This window comes from Cetorhinus maximus, chromosome 4 (assembly GCF_964194155.1).
Source record: "Cetorhinus maximus chromosome 4, sCetMax3.hap1.1, whole genome shotgun sequence".
NCBI lineage: Eukaryota > Metazoa > Chordata > Chondrichthyes > Lamniformes > Cetorhinidae > Cetorhinus > Cetorhinus maximus.
In genome coordinates, this window is record NC_135882.1 from 4,693,780 (window position 1) to 4,719,638 (window position 25,859).

Sequence of the window (25,859 nt, forward strand, 5' to 3'; positions counted from 1 at the left end):
CTGTTCTTGCATCTATCCACAGGAAGTGGAATATCCCCGCACCTTATCCCACTTCACCAAACTATCCTCTATATTTAGTTTACTAGTTCCCTATGGCTTGAACTTTAGTCCTCCCCTTTCTCCTCCCATATACACACATTTTAAAGTATCTAAACTTCAAGCTGTTAAGTACAATGCCCCCATTGCTGACTCTTGTGCCATTTCACCAGAGGGAAGTTACCATGTCAACGCAGCTTCATTCACAATCGCCCTTTGTTCTTTCTGCTATGAACAAGCTTGATTTTATCAGCTCCACCTCCGCCTCACAGGCTAGTTTCTCCAAAGAGATAAAAACAAAAAAACTGTGGATGCTGGAAATCCAAAACAAAAACAAAAACAGAAATACCTGGAAAAACTCAGCAGGTCTGGCAGCATCGGTGGAGAAGAGCACAGTTGACGTTTCGAGTCCTCATGACCCTTCAACAGAACTAAGTAAAAATATGAAAGGGGTAAAATAAAACAAACCCCCCCCCCCCCTTAAACCAGCTTATATTTCACCCCTTTCCTATTTTTACTTAGTTCTGTTGAAGGGTCATGAGGACTCGAAACGTCAACTGTGCTCTTCTCCACCGATGCTGCCAGACCTGCTGAGTTTTTCCAGGTATTTCTGTTTTTGTTTTTGTTCTAGTTTCTCCAATCCTCACTTGCCACCGAATTGCTCTTCTGACATGATATTGAAAGCTCCATCGAAATCTAAATACCTCATATCCACAGAATGCTCATCGTGAACAAAATCTCTCATTTCCGCAGGGAAATCCTGTAAACTTCAGCTCATCCAAAACTCTGCTGCCCTTTTCCTAACTCTTATCAAGTCCTGTGGACCTATCACCCCTTGTCATCGCTGACCTCCATTGGCTCCCAGTTAAGCAACACCTTGATTTTAAAATCCTCCTTTTAAAATCCCTCCGTGTCCTCGTCCTTTGCTACCTCTATAATCTCTTCCAGCCCTACAACTCTGCACGGTATCTGCGCGTCCCCTTGCACATCCCCAATATTCCGGCGATATCTTCAGTTGCTGGTTCTAAACTCTGGAATCGCCTCCTGTCAACCTTTCCACCTCTTCACCCCAACAGCTTCTTTAAGACGTTCCTTAAAACCTACCTCTTTATCCAAGTTTTCGGTCGCCTGTGCAACATCTCCTTACGTGGCCCTCGATAACACTCCTGCAAAAGTGCCTTGGGATGTTTTACCTTAAAGGTGCTATATAAATGCTCTTTAGCTCTGAAGAAGGGTCATACAGACTCGAAACGTTAACTCTGTTCCCCTCTCCACAGATGCTGCCAGACCAGCTGAGTTTTTCCAGCATTTTCTGTATTTTTATTCCCAAGAGAACAACCTCCCTCCCATCAAACTACTCTCTTATTAAACAAACCTGCTGTGGTGCTCCTGACACCAGGTTACACCAGAGTGGTTATGTCTGTGTGGAGAAGTGGCTTTATCTTCAATGTGCCTTTTCTTTTGCTTCAGCTCCAGTTCCGACTGAGCCGACAGCTCCTCCTACAACAACAACCCCATTGCCCACAATCCCTCCTGCTCGGGAAGGTAAGGCATACATGTTAAAATTAATATCCTGGGGGTGGAATGAAAGTATTTCTATTGTTCTGTGTTTATGTTCCGTGTGAGAAGAGTCAGGACATGTTTGACTGGAGATATGTTGTGCTGCTCCCACTCTGCTGTTCATCTCATGCTATGTATCATGTAGATAATATCCATTGCCTCTGTTTTAATAAGTCAAACTTATACTGGTTTTGTTATTGGTCATGCTCGTAATTACTGCCAGGGTTTATAACAGGATTAAGGGTTGATCTAGTTGAGGTACTTAAACTGACTAAAGGGTTTAATAGGGTCGCTAAAGAGAAAGTATTTCCTCTGGTAAGGGAAGTCCAGATCAAGGGGGAATAACCTTAAAATTAGAACCAGACTGTTGATTGGTGATGTCAGGAAGTACTTCACACAAAAGGGAGTGGGAATCTGGAACTCTGTCCCCCAAAGAGTTGTTGAGGCTGGAGGGTCAATTGAAAATTTCAAAACTGAGATTGATAGATTTTTTGTTCGGTAAGGATATTAAGTGTTATAGAACCAAGACCTGAACCAAGGTCAGAGGCTGGGAATCCTGCGGTGAGTAACTCACCTCCTGACTCCCCAAAGCCTGTCCATCATCGACAAGGCACAAGTCAGGAGTGTGATGGAATACTCCCCACTTGCCTGGATGAGTGCAGCTCCCACAACACTCAAGTAGCTTGACACCATCCAGGACAAAGCAGCCCACTTGATTGGCACCACATCCACAATCATTCACTCCCTCCACCACTGATGTACAGTAGCTGCAGTGTGTACCATCTACAAAATGCACTGCAGAAACTCACCAAGCCTCCATAGACAGCACTTTCCAAACACATGACTGCCACCACCCAGAAGGACAAGGGAAGAAGACACATGGGAACACCACCACCTAGAAGTTCCCCTCCAAGACACTCACCATCCTAACTTGGAAATATATCACCGTTCCTTCACTGTCGCTGGGTCAAAATCCTAGAACTCCCTCCCTAATAGCGCTGTGGGTGTACCTACACCACATGGACTGCAGCGGTTCAAGAAGGCAGCTCACTACCACCTTCTCAAGGGCAATTAGGGATGGGCCATAAATACTGGCCTTGCCAGTGATGCCCACATCCCGTGATCAATTAAAAAAATAGATGGGTAGACAGAGCCATGATACAGATCAACCGTGATCTGATTGAATGAGGGGCTGAGTGGCTTCCTCTTCCTATATTTGTACTATTTCTACAGTAACACACCTGTGAGTAACTGTTTACATTTATTTCTGGCAGCATTTCATTCTTCTCCCTCTTCCTCCAGTTTGCAAAGCTGCCAAAGCTAACTTGGTGTTCCTCGTGGATGGATCGTGGAGCATCGGGGATGAGAACTTCATCAAGATCATCGGGTTCCTGTACAGTACGATCGGAGCTCTGGACAAGATCGGCCCTGAAGGAACTCAGGTGAGCACTGCCTGGGAGGGATATAAATTAAATGGGAAGCAAGGCCTCAGGTTGTCCTCAAGTTCCACCCACAGGGTGGAAACGCTCAGGGTTGCATTTCACTTTTTTACTGCCTGCCTTGTGTCACCGAATGAAACAGCGCAGAAGGAGGCTATTCGGTCCATCATGCCTGTGCTGGCTCTTTGAAAGAGCGATCCAATTAGTTCCAGTCTTCTGCTCTTTCCCTGTAGTCCTGCAAATGTTTCCTTCTCTAATATTTATCCAATTCCCATTTGAAAGTTATTATTGAATCTGCTTCCACCGCCCTTTCAGGCAGCGCCTTCCAGATGACAACAACTTGCTATGTGAAAAAAATCCCCATCTCCCCTCTGGTTCTTTTGCCAATTTCCTTAAATCCATGTCCTCTGGTTGTCAATCCTCCTGCCAGTGGAAACAGTTTCTCCTTACTCTATTAATTCTATCAAAAGTCTTCATTATTTTGAACACCTCTATTAAATCACCCCTTCTCTGCTCTAAGGAGAACAATCCCAGCTTCTCCAGTCTCTCCACATTAGCTGAAGTCCCTCATCCTTGGGACCGTTCTAGTAAATCTCCTCCGCACCCTATCCTCCAAGGCCTTCCTTCCTAAAGTATGGTGGCCAGATTTGGACACCATGCTCTGGCTGATACTTAACCAGTGATTTATGAAGGTCTAGCACAATCTTCATTGAAGATACTTCTAAGAACCCACTGACACCTAACACACTTGTCTCAAATGTGTGACTTTTCTCAATCACACACCAACTTCTCCTGACCAACTATGCACATTCTACACACACTCCTCCATTGATAGCATGTGAGCCCAGGAAAGGAGTGACCAGTTATTCATTTAAGAGGAAGCTAGATAATTACGTGAGGGAGAAACGAATAGAAGGTTATGTTGATGAGGGATAGATGAAAGAGGAGCAAAGGGACATCTGTGTGGAGTGCATGGACCAGTCGGGCCGAATGGCCTGTTTCTGTGCTGTACATTCTATGCATTATTCTGTGCAAGAAAGTGATGGCCCTGAAGTTAAATAGCAGACGCAACAATTTCTGTCTCTAAACTATGAGAAATTTCATATGGGAGCTTTGGATATTTATGTTCAGCATTGAGTCTCTCGGGTGCACTTTTAAAATATTCGCCAGTCCAACCAATGTTAACTTCTGTCAGTTCATATCCAGAGCCATTTTCCTAAAAACATTCTCCCGGCTGCAGAGCCTTGACATCGGCTCTCCTCCCCCCTACATATTACCCCACTCCCGCAACCTTCCTTTCAGCAGGGCCAGATACCAGGAAATTGGATCTTTACTTTTGCATCCATCTCGAGTGTGTTCAATGTGAAACTCTGCAGTTTTGCGTAATCAACCGTGTGACTTTTATTTTTCTTTCCAGATTCAATTTTGATAGCAAAAGTTGGCAGGAAGACCTATTTTAGATTAAATATAAACAGAAAAGTGCTGGGAACGCTCAGCAGGGAAGCAGCAGTACGGAGGGAAGAAACATTTCTCTCTTCATCGATACTGTCAGACCTGCTGCGTGTGTCCGGCATTGTCTGCTTTTATTTCAGATTTCCAGCATCCGCAGTGTTTTGCTTTTCTCTTTTAGGTTTATTCATGCCCCACCCTTTAGTTTCCTTATGCACCGTACCCAATTTCATAGCTGACAGCGCAACTGGACAACCTGCTCCTGTGTGCGAGTAGCCCAGAGAGGCTGACCCTCTCGTATTGTTCTTTTTCACTTAATGGCTTCCACTCTGCACCTTGGCGCAGGTCAACCTGTGGACACTGAGAGACACCTGCACAGAGGTTACCCCACATTCCACAACAGGGGTCAGCGAACCTTCAGAGCTGGTGTGCCGAGTCTTCATTTAGTCCCTCTGATTTAAGGTTTCGCATGCCAGTAACACATCTGAACATTTATAAGGTCTCTATGTATAATGACCATAATCTTACCAGTTTAGTGTGATCCTTGCCCTTGCTTTTCCTTGCTGAGCTTTCCAATGTCCAGTACATAATTTGGGTACCCCCCTACCTCCCCACTCCCTTCCACCTCCCCCCAAATCCCTGCCACACTGTCCCCCTGCTCCCCACCACTAGACACCCAGCATCCAACTGGCTCTAAAATTGATGGGGTTTCACCTCCCATGAGCTCTTTCCTGACAGTTGCCATGTTGCTGCTGGCCTTCGGGCAGCTTTGGCTTTCTTGGCGGGCTTTTCAAACGAAATAAATCGGAGCCCCACTGCTGCCCAAAGGTTGGAAGCAGCAGCACAGCAGCTCAGTGAAATTGACACTGACACTGACGGAGCGACTACAAGAAGATCGGAACTCTCCAGTTCTGATTCTATTAAGCTGGTTTGTCAGGTTTGCGGCTCTGGCTGCTCAGACTGGGCAATCGTCTTGCCTGCCAGCTTTGGCATGCGTGCCATTGGTTGCCGACCCCTGTCCTACAAGACCTTTCAAAGGGAAATCTGTTTGACTAATATCTTTCCCTCACGTCAGGGGAGAGTGGACTTGAGGAGGGTTTTGGTCTCAAATGGCTGAGAGGACTTGGTGAACTTGCACCCTGCCACTAAATAGCCAAGCCTTTGAGAAGATTGGCAGGATTAAGAGGAATATTTCTTTCGGATTTCATTGTAAAGTGGAATGTAATAATTGGCGAAGTGGTTTACTGATGCAATATTTATTTGAAATGGAACAGGTTGCGATAGTACAGTTCAGCGATGATCCCAGGACAGAATTTCAACTCAACTCGTACAGTGACAAAGAAAATCTCCTCAATGCTGTCCAACGCATTAGATACAAGGGTGGAAATACCAAGACAGGTACAGAGAAATGGTGTTTAACACAGAATCAAAGAAACCACAGCACAGGAAGAGACCAGTGAGCTTATTGGATCGGTTTCAGCGCTGACTCTACAACTTGAACTATGTGTTGTAATCCCATCTCTCTCTTCGCCCCCAGCCCAATCATATCCTTTGCTTGTCTTCCTTTTCCAATATATATCCTGTTCTATTTTAAATGATATTATAGTGTCTGTCTCAGTCGTACTAATGTTTTAATTATCTTTTCTGTGTGTAAACATTCTTCTGACTTTTTCCTTGCTGTCCTGGTGTTAATCTTCATAAATGGTTTTAGCTGCAAGTTGCTTTATGCGAAATTAACAAGTATATAATGAATATTGACACCTTGCTGTGTCAGTCAATGAGTCGAAAGCTGGGCAGGACTCATATTTTAACTTGCTCTTCAACGACAACAAACAGAGTCTATTTTTACTCAGCAAACAGAGGCTATTTACCCATTCTAGCCAGGACATTATTTTTAAAAAATTTTCACGGGGTGAGAGCATTGCTGGCTGGGCCAGCATTTATTGCCCATCCCTAATTGCCCTTGAGAAGGTGGTGGTGAGTTGCCTTCTTGAACCGCTGCAGTCTATGTGATGTAGGTACACCCACAGTGCTGCTGGGGAGGGACACTTGTACCGTGCCTGCATGCAGCCTTATATCTCCTGCGGAACATAGTGAGTGGAGGACAGTTACACAACCCTGATGATTCACATGCAATCAACGGGACTGCTTTTGGACCCCGACCCCGTTCCCTCCTGCAGCATCAGGAGTTCAGATGCGATTTTATTGGAGGCAGCCAATTAAGAACCTGTTTCCGGGACTGTCATCCAATTAGGGATGGTGGATGGGCTGAGGAGGCAGGAGGGCCAATCAGGACCAAAGATATGGGCTTCGCTGTGGCTGCAGTGGCAGTGATGGGGCACATGAGGGAGCACCGAGAGGACAGGGAGGTGAGGCTAAGGCTGCCGGAGGATTTTTCTTTAGTTAGGCAGGGACACGGGCAGCTGGTGGAATTTAAATTTAAATAATAAATATGGATATGGAATGGTAAGCAGGGAACTATCATCGAATGTTGTTCAAAACCTATCTGCTTCACTTAGGGAAGAAAATCTGCCATCCTTACCTGATCTGGCCTACATGTGACTCCAGACCCAAAGCAATGTGGTTAACTCCTTGACTGCTCTCAAGGGCAGTGAGGGCTGGGCAACAGATTCTGACCTCGCCAGCGACGCCTACATCCCAAGAACAAATAATATAAACAAAAATCTCCACGAGAGAGAGGCTGCCTACTATAATGGCAGGCCTGTGCTTGGGGATGATCACTGTTCTCCACAAGTACAGGTTGGAGAGGTAAGATAAATGTCAAAAGCCTGGGACCTCCTGCGGTGCAATCGCCTCCTGCGAGCTGCTGAATCCTGCACACTGCAGGGATCCCAGTCCCATCTGGGAAGATTGGAAAGTTCGGAGAAAATCCCTATAGATCAACACCTCAATTACCTTAATTGACTTTCCGCTGTTGCCAGGCAGGTTGCCATTGAAAGAGGGAGGATGTTGGGGAGCGAGTTCAGTGTTTTCTTCTCTACCGTTTTTCCACCTCTTCACCCCTGCCCCAACCCCATACCCCCCGACCCCCACCGTGACCCCTCAACCCCAGCCTCCAGACCTACCATCAAGGTGCTGGGAAATTCTGAGTTGGAATTTTTAGATGTGTCTCCTAGCTCTGGTACGATGTTCAGTGGTGTTAGATGTGGCTCAGTGATAACATATCTTGCCTTTGAGTCATTGCCCCACCATCAATTACAAACTCCGTAATCATTTTTAAATGGCCTTCATTGCTCTTAACGGCTCCATGAGCCCACTGAACACAGAAATATTCTCAACATGCAGCATTGACTATGATGGCAGTGGGAGAAAATGTGATAAAAGAAATAACTTGCATTTTTATAGTGCCTTTCACAACCTCAGGATATCCCATGGCACTTTACAGCCAATGAAGTGCTTCTGAGTATAGTCACTGTTATAATGTAGGAAGCGCCTCTACCAATCAGAGTCCACTTGCTAACCAATCAGCACTCTCTTCACATACAATATAAATTGTTGTTTTCCCCTTGTATTGGTATTCTTGTGAAGTGTCCTGATGAGTGCAAGATGTAAAGCTTCAACATGTCTCTTTTCTCAGCAATACTCAAGTTCTGTAATACTAAATGACTAGATGTAGGAAACATGGCAGCCGGTTTGTGCACAACAAGATCCCACAATGTCCAGATAATCTCTTTTTAGTGATGTTGATTGAGGGATACATATTGGCCAGGTCACTATGGAGAACTCACTTGGTGTTCTTCAACATTGTTGTCATGGCATCTTTTACGCCTAAAGTCATCCCACACCGAACAAGGCCATTTGGCCCATCGTGTCTGTGCTGGCTCTCTGAAAGAGCTATCTATTTAGTCCCATTCTTCTCTCACATTTTACCCCATAGCTCTGTGAATTTTTGCCCTTCAAGTATTTATCCATATTCCTTTTGGAAGTTACTATTGAATCTCCTTGCACCGTCCTTTCAGGTGGTGCATTCCAGATCACAGCAACTCGTTGTGTAAAAAAGAGCAGGTTCCCCTCATGCCCTGACTGGGACTTTTGTCAAGTCCATGACCTCTCGCCAATGGAAACAGTGCATCCACCTGAAAGGCCTGATGGACCTTCAGGTTAAAATCTCACCTGTAAGACAGCATCTCGGACAGTGCAGTACTCAGGGGGCAGAATTTGGCCCTCGATGGGTGGGCAGCCAAACTCCACCGCTGAAACGGGGCCCGCCGCTATTTTGAGTGGGCGGGCCAATTAAGGCCCGCCCAGCGGGCTGCCCGACAGGAAGCGCTATGCACTTCCTGTGCGGGGGGTGGGTAGGGATTCCCCATCTGTCAGAGTGCGCTGTTTCACACATGCACACGAAAGAGCGCACATCTCCCTGAGACTAAGTGCTGTCTCAGGGAGATCGCTGACAGGTAAAAAAACTCCAAAAATAGAAAAATATTAAAATTATTAACATGTCCTCCTTATGTGACAATATCACACGAGATGGGACATGTTAGTAAGAAAAACATAAACTTTATGAAACTTTTTAAAAACGGACATGAAACCTCATCCCACCAGTGGAAGCCTACTGGAGCTCCTGGCCTGACCACCAGCCTTAAGGTTGGACGAGCAGGGTCTTTAATTAACTTAATTATCATGTCAATGGCCTCAATTGGCCATTGACAGGTCGGCGGGTGAACAACTGATTTCGCTGTCCGCCCGCCTTCCTGAAAATTTAAATGGACTGGGATGACATTGGGTGTTCCTCCCAATGTCATTCCGGGTCATTTTCCCCTCGGCGAGTGGGCCCCGCCCCCAAATCGCTGACGGGAAAATCCTGGCCAGGGAGTGCTACCCACTGTATCACAGCTGGCACATAATGTTGGCAGTGATTTATGATACCCGTTCACCAGCGCCAAGACATTTCATTCTATCCACAACCAGTTCCATTATTAAATTTAACATGGGTTAAAATGGGTGGGATCCGCTATGATGATTCCTGGCCGAAATGGGACTTTGCAGGAAAATTCTGTCCTAAAGCTGAGCACTGTGAGGAGTCTGCTGCTCGCTGTAAATCTGCAGAGCTTTGAAAGGGAATATAAACAAAAATCGACATTAAAGCAAGCAATAAAAGAGCTTTAAAAACCTTGGATTTCAGCAAGATTATGTTTCGATTAGGTTTTGCTGATTTATGATTTTTCTTAATGATATGCCTCTTCACTTGAATTGAAGGTTTTAGTTTGGTTTAGTAGCATTCAACATTAAACTTCACATCTGCCTGAAAACAAAACAATGCATCAATGGAGTGTGAATTGAGCATGCACCGAGTCCTTTACCTCTCTCACCCCTTGTGCTCACTGACCTAGTTTGCTCGCAGTTAAGCAATGCCACGATTTTAAAATTCTCATTCTTGTTTTCAAATCAGCCCATGGTCTTGCCCCTCCCTATCTCCGTTATCTCCTCCAGCCCCACAACTCTCCGAGGTATCTGCGCTCCTCCAATTCTGACCTCTGGCACATCCCCAATTTTAATCGCTCCACCATCGACAGCTGTGCCTTCAGCTGCCCCGGCCCCCCCCACCACCAAGCTCTGAGGAGGTGGTGGTGTAGGTGGTATTGTCACTGGACTGCAAATCCAGGGACCCAGGGTAAATCTCTGGGGGTCCTGGATTCGAATCCTACCATGGTAGATGGTGGAATTTGAATTCAATAAAAATCTGGACTTAAAAGTCTAATGATGACAATTTAAAAAAAAAGCCATTGCCAATTGTTGGAAAAAGCCATCTGCTTTTACTAATGCCCTTTAGGGAAGAAAATCTGCCATCCTTGCCTGGCCTAGATGTGACTCCTGTAATGTGGTTGACTCTTAACTGCCCTCTGAAATGGCCTAGCAAGGGCAATTAGGGATGGGCAATAAATTCCGGCCTAGCCAGCAACACTCACATCCGATGAATAAAAACAAATTCCCTTGCTTTCCTCCTTCAAGACACACCCTCTATGACCAAGCTATTGATCACCTGGCTTGGTGTCATACTTTATTTTATAATGTTCCTGTGAAGCACCTTGGGATGCTTTATTAGGTTAAAGGTGCTATGTAAATATAAGTTGTTGTTGTTAGTGCCTTTGAGCCTGCCCCACCCTACAGCTGTCGCCTGGTGATCTTTTTCAGTCTGATGCATTCAATAAGTGGTGAAAACGTTAAAAGTATTCATTGAGATGAAAGGGTTAAAAGATCAGAGCTGACTGATTAAAAAGAGGGAAGCGAATGACAATGTGGAGAGGGGGAGAGACACCGTCCACTCCAAGAGAGTCGATCGTTTATCATCAGGAGTCTTTACTTCCTGCCACAAATCACAAATTTCCTTTTCCAATAAAACATGATAATGGTCATGTAAAACTTCAGAAGTAATCATCTTTGCTGTCCCACTTCATTATCTTTATACAGTCAGGTTGGGAAATGTGAGAATTGAAACAAATCTGCAGGGAAATACAACTTGTAATAACAACTAGCAAAGTTGGATGAGAAATGAAGTTAATTTGAGCCATTCCCCCCCTGCAGTTTCCACCCCAGTGATAAATTGCAGTGGATGAATAGTTAAGAATATAAGAAATAGGAGTTGCAGTAGGATATACTGCCCTTTGAGCCTGCCCCATCATACAGTAAGATCATGAGTGATCTTCAACTCCACTTTCCCACTCTGTCCCCATTTCCCTTGACTCCCTTAATATCCAAAAACCTATCAATCTCTGTCCTGAATAATTCAATGACTGAGCATCCACAGCCTCCCTGGGGTAGGGAATTCCGAAGATTCACAACCTACGGAGTGAAGAAATTTTTCCTCATCTCTGTACTAAATCGCTGACCCCCAGACCATGGTCCCTGGCTCTGTTCTTCAGCCAGGGATACAGCCTCTCAGCATCTACCCTGTCAAGCAATCTAGGAATCTTACATTCTTCAATAAAGGTGCGTAATTGGAGTTAAGATCAGCCATGATCTAATTGAATGAGAGAGCAGGCTGGAGGTTGAATGGCCTCCTCCTGTTCTTACATTCCATACTGTTCCCAATATCTGATCATGAGTCAGGTTTTCGTATTCCAGCCTCCCCACTGTCAATGGGAAACAGGGAGACAGGCCAGGCCAACAAAGATGTGCCAGAAGTACGTCCAGCTCATTGATTGCATGAGTTCTGCCCAAATGTGATGTCTTTGAAATGTGTGGCCAATGATCCCACCCCAAAACAGCACCCCCCACCTCCACCCCAGAGTCTACAGTTAAACCAGAACCCTTTGCCATTGTGATTTTCATGTACCAGTGAGTGTGGCAATGAAAGAATTGTATATTTTCCCCTCCGTCCAAGAAAGGAAATCCTTTCCTCACTCAATTTGCACTCAGCACACACGGACTGTAACCTAGTGCCGGTGCTCAGGTTTGTACTAAGAAAAGTCCTCTGGTACCTCAGATGTTAAGTAGACCTCCCCGTGTGGTACTGAGGGATACAAGACAGAGAGGATGAAGGGTCATAGCCAAGGTATGCACTTTGTTCCCTTTATGTGCTGACTGATCCATTCTGCATATCCATAATTTGTAATTTTGAATCCCGATTGTTAATGTTTGTGATTTAATTTCTATCCCTGACTCACCTGTCATATGCTTGTTATTTTCTGATGAATTCCAGGCAGAGCTATCAAACATGCCAAGGATGCTGTCTTCACTGTAGAGGCGGGACTACGGCGGGGCATTCCCAGAGTCCTGGTGGTAATTACGGATGGTCGATCGCAAGATGACGCTGACAAGATTTCCAAGGAGATGCAGCTTGATGGTAATGGAGAAAAGTAGTCCTGGAAACCTATAATGGATGCATTGCTCTGACATGCTTATCTCCACTGCCCTGTACACTTAGTAACAAGAAGTATGTGTGTTTGTTTAAGTGTAGGCTTGTCTCAGTGATGAATTTGTTTGAAAAGATGGATGCTTTGAAGAATGAGAGGTGATCTTATTGAAATGTATGTAACTCTGAAAGGATTTGCAGGGTAGGTGTTGAGAGGTTGTTTCCCTCTAGCTGGAGAGTCCAGAACTAGGACCCACAGTCTCACGATAAGGGGTCGGCCATTTAAGACTGAGATGGAGAAATTTCTCCACTCAGAGGACCGTGAATCTTTGGAATTCTCCAACCCAGAGAGGTGTGGGTGTTCAGTCATTGAGTACATTCAAGAGTGAGATTCTTGGACATTAAGAGATTAGTGGGATAGGACAGGAAAGTGGAATTGATGTATAAGTTCATCCAAGATTTTATTGAATACCAAAGCGGGTTTGAGGGATTGAAAAGCCGACTTCTGCTCCTATTTCTTACTTTAGGCGAGTCACCAGAAGAACATTTCCCCTTTCTTTTAATAGTGCTGTGAGTTCTGGGTGCTTAGAATAGGCTGGCATGCCCTTGAATTAAAGTATGGTCTAATTAAGGAGTAAATTTAAGGTGATTAAAGGGGTGAATAGAGAGAAAAACTTCCACAGGCACAGGAATAACAAGGCTGCTGAGAGTCACAAATAAAAGAGAGGTAAGGTACAAGTGGCCACTGTTCCATTAGTTGTGACACAAAATAATTGTTAATTTACTCCCCATAAGGAACCCAGTACCCATAGGAGAGTGGTGAGAATGTGGAACTCACTACCACAGGGAATAGTCTTTTGGTAGTACAGAACTTGAGTATTGCCGAAAAAAGACATGTGGTCGAAGCTTTTCATTTTGCACGCATCAGGGCAATTTACAAGAATACCAAATGTAAAGGGAACAACAATTTATACTTCATGAGAAGAGAGTGCTGATTCCTTGGCAAATGGACTCTGATTGGTAGAGGCATTGCCATGGAGAATTCACCAGTTAACTGATGACTGACAGTTAACTGCCAAACTTTGTTCCCCCTGCCTGGTTTGAACTTAAAGAAAGCTTGGCAGTTAACTAGTCAGTCATCAGTTAGCTGGTGTCTTTTTCCCGCAATACCACAGGGAGTGGTTGAAGCGAATAGTATTAATATATTTAAGTGGAAGCTAGATAGACACATGAGGGAGAAAGGAATAGAGGGATATGCTGATAGAGTGAGATAAAGTAGAGTGGGCTGAGGCTAGGATGGAGTGTAAACACCAGCATATACCACTTGGGCCAAAGTGGTATATGCCTGTTTCTGTGATTGTATATTCTATGTAATTCCATGTAAAGACACTGCAAGCACCAACAATACTGTGAATTGATGAAAATTAAAATACCCTAAAATTGTGCCAGATGCATGATATTGACGTGTACCTCATGCCAATATTGAAGGCATTCTGTCCACTAACAATTTCAAACATAACCAGGAAGGTAGGTGCAAATTAACCATTTTTACAGTCCAGTGCTTACAAAAATATATAGCACTGAAGCATAACCTCATTTCTGTTTCTGCTGCAGGTTACAGCATCTTTGCAGTAGGCGTTGCTGATGCTGATTACTCAGAGCTTATCAACATTGCGAACAAACCCAGTAACAGGCACGCGTTCTTCGTGGATGATTTTGATGCCTTCAAGAAGATAGAAGATGAACTCGTTACCTTTGTCTGTGAGACAGCATCTGCAAGTGAGTCACGATGACTTGATGTTTCAACAACAGCAATTTGTATTTATATAGCGCCTTTAACGTAGTAAACTGTCCCAAAGCACTTCACAGGGGCATTACAAAAAACAAAAAATGGCACCAAGACACATAAGAAGATACAGGTGAGCTCACCGATACCTTGGTCAAAGAAATAGGTTTTTAAGGAGCATCTTAAAGGAGGAGAGAGAGAGGCAGAGAGGTGGAGAGGTTTAGGGAGGGAATTCCAGAGCTTAGGGCCCCAGGCAGCTGAAGGCAGGGTCACCAATGGTGGAGCGATTAAAATCAGGAGTCCACAAGAGACCACAATGAGGCAATATAGGGCTGGGGAGGGGTGAGGACATGGAAGGAATTTAAAGCAAGGATGAGAATTTTAAAATGGAGGTGTTGCCGGTCTGGGAGCCAGTGCAGGTTAGTGAAAAGGAGGTGATGGGTGAACGGGACGTACTGAGATTTAGGACACGGGCAGCAGAGTCTTGGGTAAGTTGAAGTTTCCTAAGGGTAGAACGTGGGTGACTGGCCTAGCGGGTGTTGGAATAGTCAAGTCGAGAGGTAACAATGGCACCATCGCTGTATGATTGATGTACTTAAAGTCTGCCATCTGCCGATGACTTGAAAACACAGGGAGCTCTGTCAGCAGTACTGATGGCCTCATCATGTTTAGGAACATGTGCCTATTCTATTGGACACACGTCATGAAACTAGTTGGCGCTGTCAGCCCATTTCACAGGGTGCCTAATTGCCTACCCCCGTGCACCACAGGTCAGGGGTAACTCCGTAGATATCCAGGTCGTGTGTCTGAAACTGGTGTGAGGCCCATTGCGTTGTTCAAACTGAGGCCCCCAATTCCTGCTTCAGAATCCCTTTTAAGCGGCCCATCAGCTGCCAAACCAGCGGGTCCCTGAAAGGGGGCCGCCAGTGGTAAGGAGAGTTTAACCCTTTCTTTCTTTTATTTACCTTATCTCAGGGCCACTGGTGTGGGGGGTGGGGGGGTGGGGGGGGCAGGCAGGACTGCAGCTCTGAGCTTCCTAGCTTCCCCCTCAAACAAGGAGCTTCTCTTTACCCTTCATGGGATATGGGCATTGCTGGCAAGGCCAGCATTTGTTGTCCATCCCTAATTGTCCTTGAGCTGAATGGCTTGCTAAACCATTTCAGAGGACAGTTAAGAGTTGACCACATTGTTGTGGGTCTGGAGTCGGCCAGACCAGGTAAGGACGGCAGATTTCCTTCCCTACAGGGCATTAGTGAACCGGATGGTTTTTTAAACAACAATCGATGATGGTTTCATGGCCATCGCTGGTGGTCCTTCCCTCCCAAGCCCCCTGTTCCCCACCACACTCACAGACACTCCTTAAACCCTCCTCCAGTGCCCCAGCAGGCTAATCTTGCTGCCCCACAACTGGGGTGAGCTGCCCCTCTGTGCAGGTGAATGGTGCCCCCCCTCCTTGAGCTGATGGTCAGGTTCACTGTGGGCCATCGCAGTCAGTCTCTTAGCCACACTCTCCCAGTTCTGGCCTGCATTTGTCGATCCAGCTGTTAGACTAAAACAGCGCACGAGGGCGGATTTATGGTTTTATTATTCCTGATACGTAACTTGATACTTTCGAAGAAAACAGGCTGAGCTACACTCGATATTCCTTGTGACAGAAACCTAATTTGATCCAGACCTCATGGTGTGCACAATGTTGTATTATTGCCAACTTCATGCTAATGATGTCTCCGACATTGGCCGTAGCACTGCAGGTTAAATGTGGCTCTTTTCAGATATTCACTCATGGTTTTCTCCTCCCAGTATTTCACATCGGCTGTAATTGAGCAGTCTCTACCATCCTGTCAGTCTTGGGTGGGCTATACCCATAAAGAAAGGGAAAAAAAATGGAGAAAATGCATTTCTAAAGCATCTTTCACATCCCGAGGATGCCCCGAAACACTTTGCGACCAGCCAAGTACTTTTGAAGTGTAGTCCCTGTTGTAATGTAGAAAATGCAGCAGCCAATTTGTGCACAGCAAGATCCCACAAACGGCAATATGTTATTGACCATATAATCTGTGTTAGTGAAGTTGATTGGCCAGAGAGAACCGCCCTGCTCTCCTTCAAAATAACATTAAAGGATCTTCTACCTCCATCTGAAAGGGGGATGTGACATGTCATCTCATGTGGAAGACAATGCAGCACACCCTCCTTACTGCATTGCAAGCACTAGCCTGGGTAATTGTGCTCAAGTCTGATGAGGCAGGACTTGAACCCACCACCTTCTGACTCTGAGGTGAGAGTCCTACCCACTGAGCTGTGGCTCACACCAAACTGTGATTGTGCCCCTCCTGCACCGTCACCTGGGGCCCCACCACCCATTTGTACCTGGTGCCTGATCCAGAATTGGGAACGGAAAGACACAATACCTTTCCCATCTGTGCTCCAGAGCTGAGAAAATTAAATTACACCTGGGTATTAACGTGTCTCAATTGTTATATTTTCAGCTTGTCCGCTGGTCCAACGTGGCGATCACAGTATTGCAGGTAAGGGAATAGCTACATCTTTCACCATTTGATGGAAAGGTGCAGGAAAACAGAATCACGGGAAATTGTTACAGACAGAAGCCCATTGTGTTTTTGCCGTATGAGCAATGCGCCTCCTGCCGTTCCCCCACCTTCTCCCTGTAACCTTGGCACATTCTCCCTTTTCAAATAATAATCCGATTCCCTCGTGAATGCCTCGATTGACCCTGCCTCCACCACACTCTCAGGCAGCGCATTCCAGACCTTAACCACTCGCTGTGTGAAAAGTTTCTCTTCATGTCTCTATTGCTTCTTTTACCAATCACCTTAAATCTGTGCCCTCTTGTTCCACAGCTGAGCTGTTAAATGAATACTTTGCATCTGTCTTTACCAAGGAAGCGGATGCTGACCAGGCCACGATAACAGAGGAGGACACTCTGTCACTAGAAGGGTTCAAAATTGATAAGGAGGAAGTGTTGGATAAACTGTCGGTACTTAAGGTTGACGAGGGAGAAAGTCATTAAGTCTAAATCAGGGTTACTGTGCATGTATGTGAATGCAAGATTGGGGAGTTACAGGTACAGATTGCCATGTGGAAATATGATAACAAGAGACCTGGCTCAAGGAAGGGCAGGACTTGGTGTTAAATATTCCCGGGTATAAGGTGTTCAGAAAAGATAGGAAAGGAAGAAAAGGGGGAGGGGTGGCAGTATTGGGTTAAGGAGAGCATTGCAGTGCTGGAGAAAGAGGATGTCCCAGAGGATTCAAGGACAGAATTAGTTTGGCTAGAGCCAAGGAACAAAAAGGGTGCAATTACATTGCTCGGTGTAGTCTATAGACTGCCAACTAGTGGAAAGGATGTAAAGGAACAAATCTGCAGGGAAATTACAGAGAAAAGCAAACTTTATAGAATAGTTATATTGGGGGATTTTAATTACCTGAGTGTAAACTGGGACAGTGGTAGTGTAAAGGGGGGAGAGGAACAAGAGTTCCTAGATTGTGTTCAGGAGAATTTTCTACAGCAGTATGTGTCCAATCCAACAAGAAAAGATGCACTGTTGGGCCTGGTTCTTGGAAATGAGGTGGACCAAGTAGTTCAAGTGTCAGTGGGGGAACATTTAGGAGACAATGATCATTGTACCGTAAGGTTTAGGATGATGGTACAAAAGGACAATGGCCAATCCAGAGTAAGAATAATTAACTGGGGGAGAGCTGACTTCAATGGGGCAAGAACGGAGCTGGGCCAGACAGACTGGAACCAAAGGTTGGCAGGAAAAACTGTAGCTGAACAATGGGCTACCTTCAAAGAAGAAATGGTTCGGGCACAGTCAAGGTATGTTCCCTCAAAAGGGAAAGGTAGGGCAAACAAATCCAGAGCTCCCTGGATGGAAAAGGAGATAGAAATTAGGATAAAGAAGAAAAAATATGCTTATGACAGGTGTTTGGTAGAAAATAGAATTGAGAACCAAGCGCAATACAGAAGGTTCAGAGGGGAAGTGAAAAAGGAAATAAGAGAAGCAAAGAGGGATCATGAGAAAAGACATAAAGGAGAATCCCAGGGTCTTCTGTTGGCACATAAAGAGTAAGGAGGTGGTAAAAGGAGGAGTCGGGACGATTAGGGACCTAAAAGGGGATTTACACATGGAGACACGGGGCATGGCTGAGGTGTTAAATAAATACTTTGCATCTGCCTTTGGCCTTGGTAGCATCTGATTCCTTGATATAGTGACAGAGGAGGAAGGTCTGTCACTAGAAGGGTTCAAAATTGAAAAGGAGGAAGTGTTGGATAAACCGTCGGTACTTAAAGTTGACAAGGCACCAGGACTGGGTGAGATGTATCCAAGGATATTGAAGGAAATAAGAGGGGAATTTTCAGAGGCACTGGCCATAATCTTTCAGTCTCCCCTAGACTCAGAGAAGGTGCCAGTGGACTGGAGAATTGCAAACATTACACCCTTGTTCAAAAAAGGTTGTAAAGATAAGCCCAGCAATTACAGATGAATCAGTTTAACTTCTGTGGTGGGGAAGCTTCTGGAGAAAATTATTTGGGGCAGAATTAGTAGTTACATGGAAAAATGTGGGTTGATTAGGAAGAGCCAGCATAGATTTCTAAAGAGAAAATCGCGTTTAACTAACTTGCTGAAGTTTTTTGAAGAAGTAACAGAGAGGGTTGATGAGGGTAATGCTGTTAATGTGGTGTACATGGACTTTCAAAAGGCATTTGATACAGTGCCACACAACAGACTTGTGAGAAAAGTTATAGCTCATGAAATAAAAGGGACAGTAGCAACATGGATATAAAATTGGCTGAGTAATAGGAAACAGGGTAATGGTCAATGGATATTTTTTGGGCTGGAGGAAGGTTTAGTGTAGTGGAGTTCCCCAGGGGTCAGTATTGGGACCCTTGCTTTTCCTGATATATATTAATGGTCTAGATCTTGGTGTGCAGGGGACAATTTCAAGGTTTGTAGATGATACAAAACTTGGAAGCATTGTAAACTGTGAGGAGAACAGTATAGAACTTCGAAAGGACATAGACAAGTTGGTGGAGTGGGCAGATAGGTGGCAAATGAAGTTCAATGAGGAGAAGTGTGAGGTGATTCATTTTGGCAGAAAGAACATGAAGAGAAAATATAAAACAAGGGGTACAATTGTTAAGGGTGTGCAGGAGCATAGAGACCTGGGTGTATATGTGCATAGATTATTGAAAGTGGCAGGATAGGTGGAGAAAGCAGTTAATAAAGCATACAGTATCCTGGGCTTTGTTAATAGGGGCATAGAGCACAAAGAGCAGGGAGATTATTCTGAGCTTATATAAGATACTAGTCAGGCCTCAGCTGGTGTATTGTGTACAGTTCTGGGTGCCACACTGTGGGAAGGATGTGATCACAATGGAGAGAGTGCAGAAGAGGTTTACAAGAATGGTTCCGGGGATGAGAAACTTGAGAGATGAAGATAGATTGGAGAGGTTGGGACTGTTCTCCTTGGAGAGGAGAAGGCTAAGAGGAAATTTGATAAAGATGTTCAAAATCATGAGAGGGGGCTGGATAGAGTAGGTAGGGAGAAACTGTTCCGGCTCATCAAGGGATCGAGAATGAGAGGGCACAGATTTAAAGTGATTTGCAAAAGAAGCAAATGTGATGTGACAAAAAACTTTTTCACACAACGAGTGGTTCGGGTCTGGAATGCACTGCCTGGAAGTGTGGTGGAGGCAGGTTCAATCGAGGCATTCAAGAGGGCAATAGATGATTATTTGAATAGAAACAATGTGCAAGGATACGGGGAAAAAGCAACAGAATGGCTGTAAGTCATGATGCTCATTTGGAGAGCTGGTGAAGATACGATGGGCTGAATGGCCTCCTCCTGTGCCATAACAATTCTGTGATTCTGAGATCCATCCATCTGTGGGAACAGTTTTAGCTATCTACTCTGTCCAGATCCCTCACGGTTTTGAACAACTCTATCAAATCTCTTCTCAACCTTCTCTTCCCCAAGGAAAATAGTCCCAACTTCTCCAATCTATCTACGTAACTATTTACACTCCTCATCTCTGGAATGTTGTTATGAATCTTTCCTGCACCGTCTCTTAATGCCTTCATATCTTTCCTAAAGTGCGGTTTCCAGAACCAGACACAATACTCCAGTTGAGACTGAACCAGTGTTTTGTACGAGTTCAACATAACCTCCTTGCTCTTGGTACTCTATGCCCCTATTAATAAAGCCTAGGATGCCGTATCCTTCACTAATCGCTCTCTCGACCTGTCCTGCCACCTTCAATGCATTATGTGCATATACACCCAGGTCGCTCTGCTCCTGCACCCTCTTTAGCACTTTACAATCTTTGTGCTGATCATCCAATGGTAACAGAGACAGGATTGTTAGAATCACTTCAGTTTGAATGAATGCTTCTTCACTTTATACTATTTGCCATCCATGTGAAATGATCACATCACAATAGAATCTTCACTGCTCCAAATAAAACCACTTATTGTTCTAAGGGCGTATTTTCCTTTGTTTGCAACATTGAGGGAATTTCAGTCTATTGAACAGCCCAAATAAGACCGATGCAAGTTTACTGGCAGGATTTGTTTTTATCAGTACAAAGGAAAACCTAATCTGTCAAGACCAGCTGAGCAAAGAAGAGACTCCTTTGTGATTTTCTTCTAACATCTATAATCCACCACAGGCTCAGGTGCCAATCCCAATGGAAGACAAGGTCTATCTGTAACAGCAATAATTGAGTTTCCCGCTTGAAATTTTCCCAGCGTGAAAAAAAGACTTGTATTTATATAGTGCCTTTCACACCCTCAGGATGTTCCAAACTTTACAGTCAATGAAGCACTTTTGAAGTGTAAGCACTGTTAAAATGTAGGAAACATGGTAGCCTGTTTGCACACAGCAAGCTCCCACAATCTGCCATCTAGTAATGTCCAGATAATCTGTTTTTTAGTGATGCTGGCAGAAGGATAAATGTTGGCCAGAACACCAGGGATAAGTCTCATGCTCTTCTTCAAAATAGTGCCCCTAGGGAAAAAGGTATTTTTGTCTCCGCCCCACAAGAGAGCAGACAGGACCTTGGTAGAGGACAACAGCATCTGTCTAGATTTTTGTACTTATAAAGTCATGGAGATTTGAACACTCAACCTTCTGATTCTGAGGCAAGCAGCTACCCACTGAGCCACAGCTAACACTATATTGAAGGGTGCTGATTGTGAAATTATAGTGTGTTCATCAAACAGAGGCAATGCCTCGCCTTTCTTGACGCCCAGATTCAATGCTAAAGCCATGAAATGCATGTTCTTGGAACAACTTGAATGCCAAATGGTGGCAGAAATAAAGTTTCAAATATGTAAGTGAAATAAAGAGGATCTGCGCCCAAACCATTATTTTAATAAGCAACCCGTCGCAGAGGGAAAATCTGCCAGTGGTGGTTATCATGTGGGACGTTCATGGTGATGTGTTGTCGGGGTAATTTCCTGTTGGATTTGCTGAGTGCCGCACAGAGTGTGTGAGACTTCTGAGCAATGTGCTTGGTTGGGATGATATTGTTAGAAAAAATACACCAATCTCCGTGCTCCCCTTCCCAAACTACCAAAACAAAATTGCCACCCACCTTATGACGAAGGCAGAGTCCCTCTCAGCTTGGCCAGAGAAGCTGGGATTGTTCTCCTTAGGGCAGAGAAGGTTAAGGGGCAATTTAATAGAGGTGTTCAAAATGATGAAGGGTTTTGATAACAGGTAAGGAGAAACTGTTTCCATTGGCTCGTTTTACAGCTGACACAGGATGGGCCAAGTGGCCTCTTTCTGCGCTGTAAACTTTCTATGATTCTATGAATGGCGGGAGGGCCAGTAACTGGAGGACACACAACTCAGGTAATTGGCAGGAGAACCAGAGGGGGGAGATGAGGAGTCTTTTTTTTAAACCCAGCGAGTTGTGATCTGGAACGCGCTGCCTGAAAGGGCGGCAGAAGCAGATTCAATAATAATTTTCAAAAGGGGAATTGGATAAATACTTGAAAAGGAGAAATTTTCAGGATTATAGAGGGAAGAGCAGGGGGTGTGGGATAATTGGATAGTTCTTTCAAAGAGCTAACACGGGCACAATGGGCTGAATGGTCTATTCCAGTGCTGTAAGATTTCATGAAGTCCTGTCCATTTAACACCCAAACATCCTTTGGTAGGCTGTAGGGTTTGTATGCGTGATTTCCCATGTTTCTAAATTCTCATTTTACTTGTGCCTCCCCACCACCTCCCACCACCCCTAAACTTCGGTTCCCTATTTTCTGTCATTGAAGACCCCCCGGAGATACAAATGGGATCTTATGGGTGGTGACAGGCAGGAAAAACACGTGAAGAAAATCAGAGTGATCATGTTAAACGATCTGGTGGCGGGGGGGAAAACACTTTTTGCTTTTGTTTCTCAAACTAGAAGAGAATTGTTGGGAGGTATTGTACGACTTTCATACCACAATCTGAAAACACAATTCACTGGTGCTTGCAGGGTTTAAGATGATGGAGATGTTTGGACTGATTGAGAAGGAGTATGCTTCTGTTGAAGGGGTGTCGCTGGAGTCTGGCTCATTCAATACTTTTCCTTGTTTTAGACTTCACAAAGATGCTCTTATATCGCAACCAACCAGGTACGTGTCATAACAGGAACTGAGATTTTGGAATGAAGCTTTCTGTATATAATTCATATGTTTGCTGATCAGGACATGAGCACTGTATCATTTACAATAACTGGTCTTCTTGGATTGTTCCTGCCTTATTCTAATGGTCAGGAAATCGGGCTGTGAAAGTACACGGAGAGATTAAACAAACTAGCAATGCATTCTGTGATTTTGTATTTAAGTATTGCTGAAAAAGAGACATGTCGAAGCTTTTTATCTTGCACTCATCAGGACACTTGCATGAATACCAAAATAAGGGAAAACAACAATTTATACTGTATGTGAAAAAAGGGCTGATTGGTTGGCAAGTGGACTCTGACTGGTAGAGGCATTGCCATGGAGAATGCACCAGTGATGGTGGCTGACAGTTATCTGCCAACCATTTTTTGAAATTTAAACCAGGCAGCTTGACCCTCATTGGTCAAGGCATTGCCCTGCGAATGGCTGTCACTTATTTTGACTTGGCTGAAATAGGCACAATGTGTGTACATGTTCTTTCTGTCTGCAAAAAACTGGGCCCTATGTATTAATATATGTAGCTTCCAGTACACGCAAATGTGCCACACTGAGCCCGACTGACAATCTTAAATTGGTTGTCAGTGTAATTCTTAGCACATTGAGGATTATTTTGTAAATGTTGTCCAATTGAGGAACCACATCTAATGTTGGACACTGTGTTTTGAGTTTTGCAAGCGCCGACTGGTTGGGTACGGCCTGTACCCTGCCCATTGTGAACAGCGACTGGGACATGTTGTTTGATACAATCCACCAGCCTTTGGGACATATGGTCTACATACCTATCATCACACTGGCACTGAAATTCATATACCACATTACTCATTTGTGTGATAAGCAGGACGTCTTTTTGGCTTGACAGCAGCATCCTGTTAGTGGAGAATACCACTCGTGTTGTCACTGCATAGTAGCAGTGTGAAACAGCTAGCTACACCTGTTGCTCCAATTTTTGCGATATCTTGCCCTTCCATGAATTGTTAATTTTTCAACTGAGATTGATAGATTTTTGTTAACCAATGGTATTGGTAATATGGGGCAACAATATGGGGTAACAGTTAGGCTGTAGCTCTGCTATGATCTTGGTGAATGGCCGAACAGGCTTGAGAGGCTAAGTGTCATTTCACTGTTCCTACTGTTCCTATGAACAGAGTAATAGCAGAGTAGGCCAGCAATGTTTTAAAGAGCTGTGGTAAATCGAGATGCACCAATCGAAGGATTGGATCTTAAAATCCTTGATTAGAGGAGGAAAGTCGAGAGCTAGAATAGGAAATGATGATGGATTATCGATAGAACATAGAGGAGTCAAGGAAGACAAGAGTGTGCAGTTTGTCTAATTGGATTTATAGTCATGTGGTTTCATATCTTGGAGGTGAAGTTACAGACAGAGTATGTAGTATGGTACGTTACATTATACAACCTGGGGCTCTTTGCTCTAGAAAAGAGAAGGCTGAGGGATGACCTGAAAGAGGTGTTTAAAAATTAAGTAGTTTAAGAGGGCAGATGTAGAGAAGATGTTTTCACTTGTAGAGGAGACCAAAAATAAGAGTTATAAATATAAGATAGTAACTAATAAAACAGAATTCAGGAGAAATCCCCTTCTTCACCCAGAGAGTGGTGAGAATGTGGAACTCATTATCACAGGGAATGGTTGAGTTGAGTAACATATTTGTATTTAAGGGGAAGCTAGATAAGTACACGAGGGAGAAAGGAATAGAGGAATATGCCGATGGGGTGAGATGAAGTAGAGGTGGAGGAGGCTCCTGTGGGCCATTAACACCAGCCTGGACCTGCTGGGCTGAATGGCCTGTTTCCTCAATGCAGAGTCTATGTAATTAGTTGTATATGGATTAATGCCGATCATAAAACTGAAATCTCAAATAATTGAAGATATCGCCTGTCTTTTAAACTTGTGTTGAAATATCATCCTTCACAAACAAGGGTTGTGTGGAGATAATGTTGGGGACCAAATTTCCGAGGAATACAAAGGCTGCTCTTACCCGGGTTAACCAAGGCAAAACTGTGGTGGGGGCTAGCAAGTGAAGACTCCGGGGATGACATTAAAGCGAAGGACGTTAATGAGTTCTATTAACTGCACTGTGTGTTCATCAGGAATGTCCATCCTGACGGACTGCCTTCTGATTACACCATCACCTTCCTGTTCCGCCTGTTGCCCGACACTCCGCAAGAGCCCTTCGCCCTCTGGGAGATTCTAAACAAGCAGAATGAGCCTCTGGTTGGAGTCATCTTGGACAGTAAGTGTTTTACGTCCATTCACTTCTATGTCATGTGGAACAATACCAAGTTGAAGTTGGTCTCAAACCTTCAACCTTAGGGTTCATTGAGGAGGGTGAACTAGAGATCAAGTGTACACTGCTCATACTAAATTCATCTCGTGCAAAGAAAGAACTTGCTTTCCTATAGCACCTTTCACAGCCTCTGAGTATCCCAAAGCGCTTTGCAGACAATGAAATGTAGTCACTGTTGTAATGTAGGAAATATGGCAGCCAAACTCCCACTAACAGCAATGTGACAAATAACCAGGTAATCTGTTTTAGTGATGTTGAATGAATGGCCCAAGACACCAGGGAGACATTCCATGCTCTTTTTTGAAAGAGTGTCTACGCACCCTTTAGAGAAGGATGATTTAAAGCTTCATCTGAAAGCGGCACCCCTGACAGTGCAGCACTCCCTCAGTACTGCACTAGAGTGTCAGCCTGGATTCTGTGCTTATCTCTCTGGGGAGGAATTATGAATCATCAATCTTTTAACTCAGAGGTGACAGTTCAACCACTGAGCCACGATTGACATCTTACATTCCAAAGTAATACAACATAAAGAATTACTGGTCTTCCTAATGGCTGTATCACGCTGGTTAAACAATTTAAAATGTTTGGGTGTCTATTGGGCAAATTTTCAGTAAATTCTAATCACATTTATCTTCAACCTTGTTTGACTGCGAAGGTTTTCTGTGAAGTATTGCAGCCTGAACAAATACTTCAATATCTTAGAGTCATAGACTTATTACTGCACAGAAGGAGGCCATTCGGCCCATTGAGCCCATGCCAGTTCTGTGTAGACATACCC

General features: G+C 44.4%; 1 protein-coding gene across 1 annotated transcript in view; it reads left to right on the forward strand.

The window, feature by feature from the left end:
• col14a1a (collagen, type XIV, alpha 1a) overlaps positions 1 to 25,859 on the forward strand; it is a 221,919-nt gene that overhangs the window by 140,084 nt on the left and 55,976 nt on the right. Inside the window, exons 25-32 of the mRNA XM_078539858.1 lie at positions 1,507 to 1,581; positions 2,899 to 3,038; positions 5,759 to 5,882; positions 12,148 to 12,291; positions 13,915 to 14,079; positions 16,573 to 16,611; positions 22,592 to 22,730; positions 24,885 to 25,027. Coding sequence (XP_078395984.1) covers positions 1,507 to 1,581; positions 2,899 to 3,038; positions 5,759 to 5,882; positions 12,148 to 12,291; positions 13,915 to 14,079; positions 16,573 to 16,611; positions 22,592 to 22,730; positions 24,885 to 25,027 — 969 coding nt within the window. The remainder of the gene's footprint in view (positions 1 to 1,506; positions 1,582 to 2,898; positions 3,039 to 5,758; positions 5,883 to 12,147; positions 12,292 to 13,914; positions 14,080 to 16,572; positions 16,612 to 22,591; positions 22,731 to 24,884; positions 25,028 to 25,859) is intronic.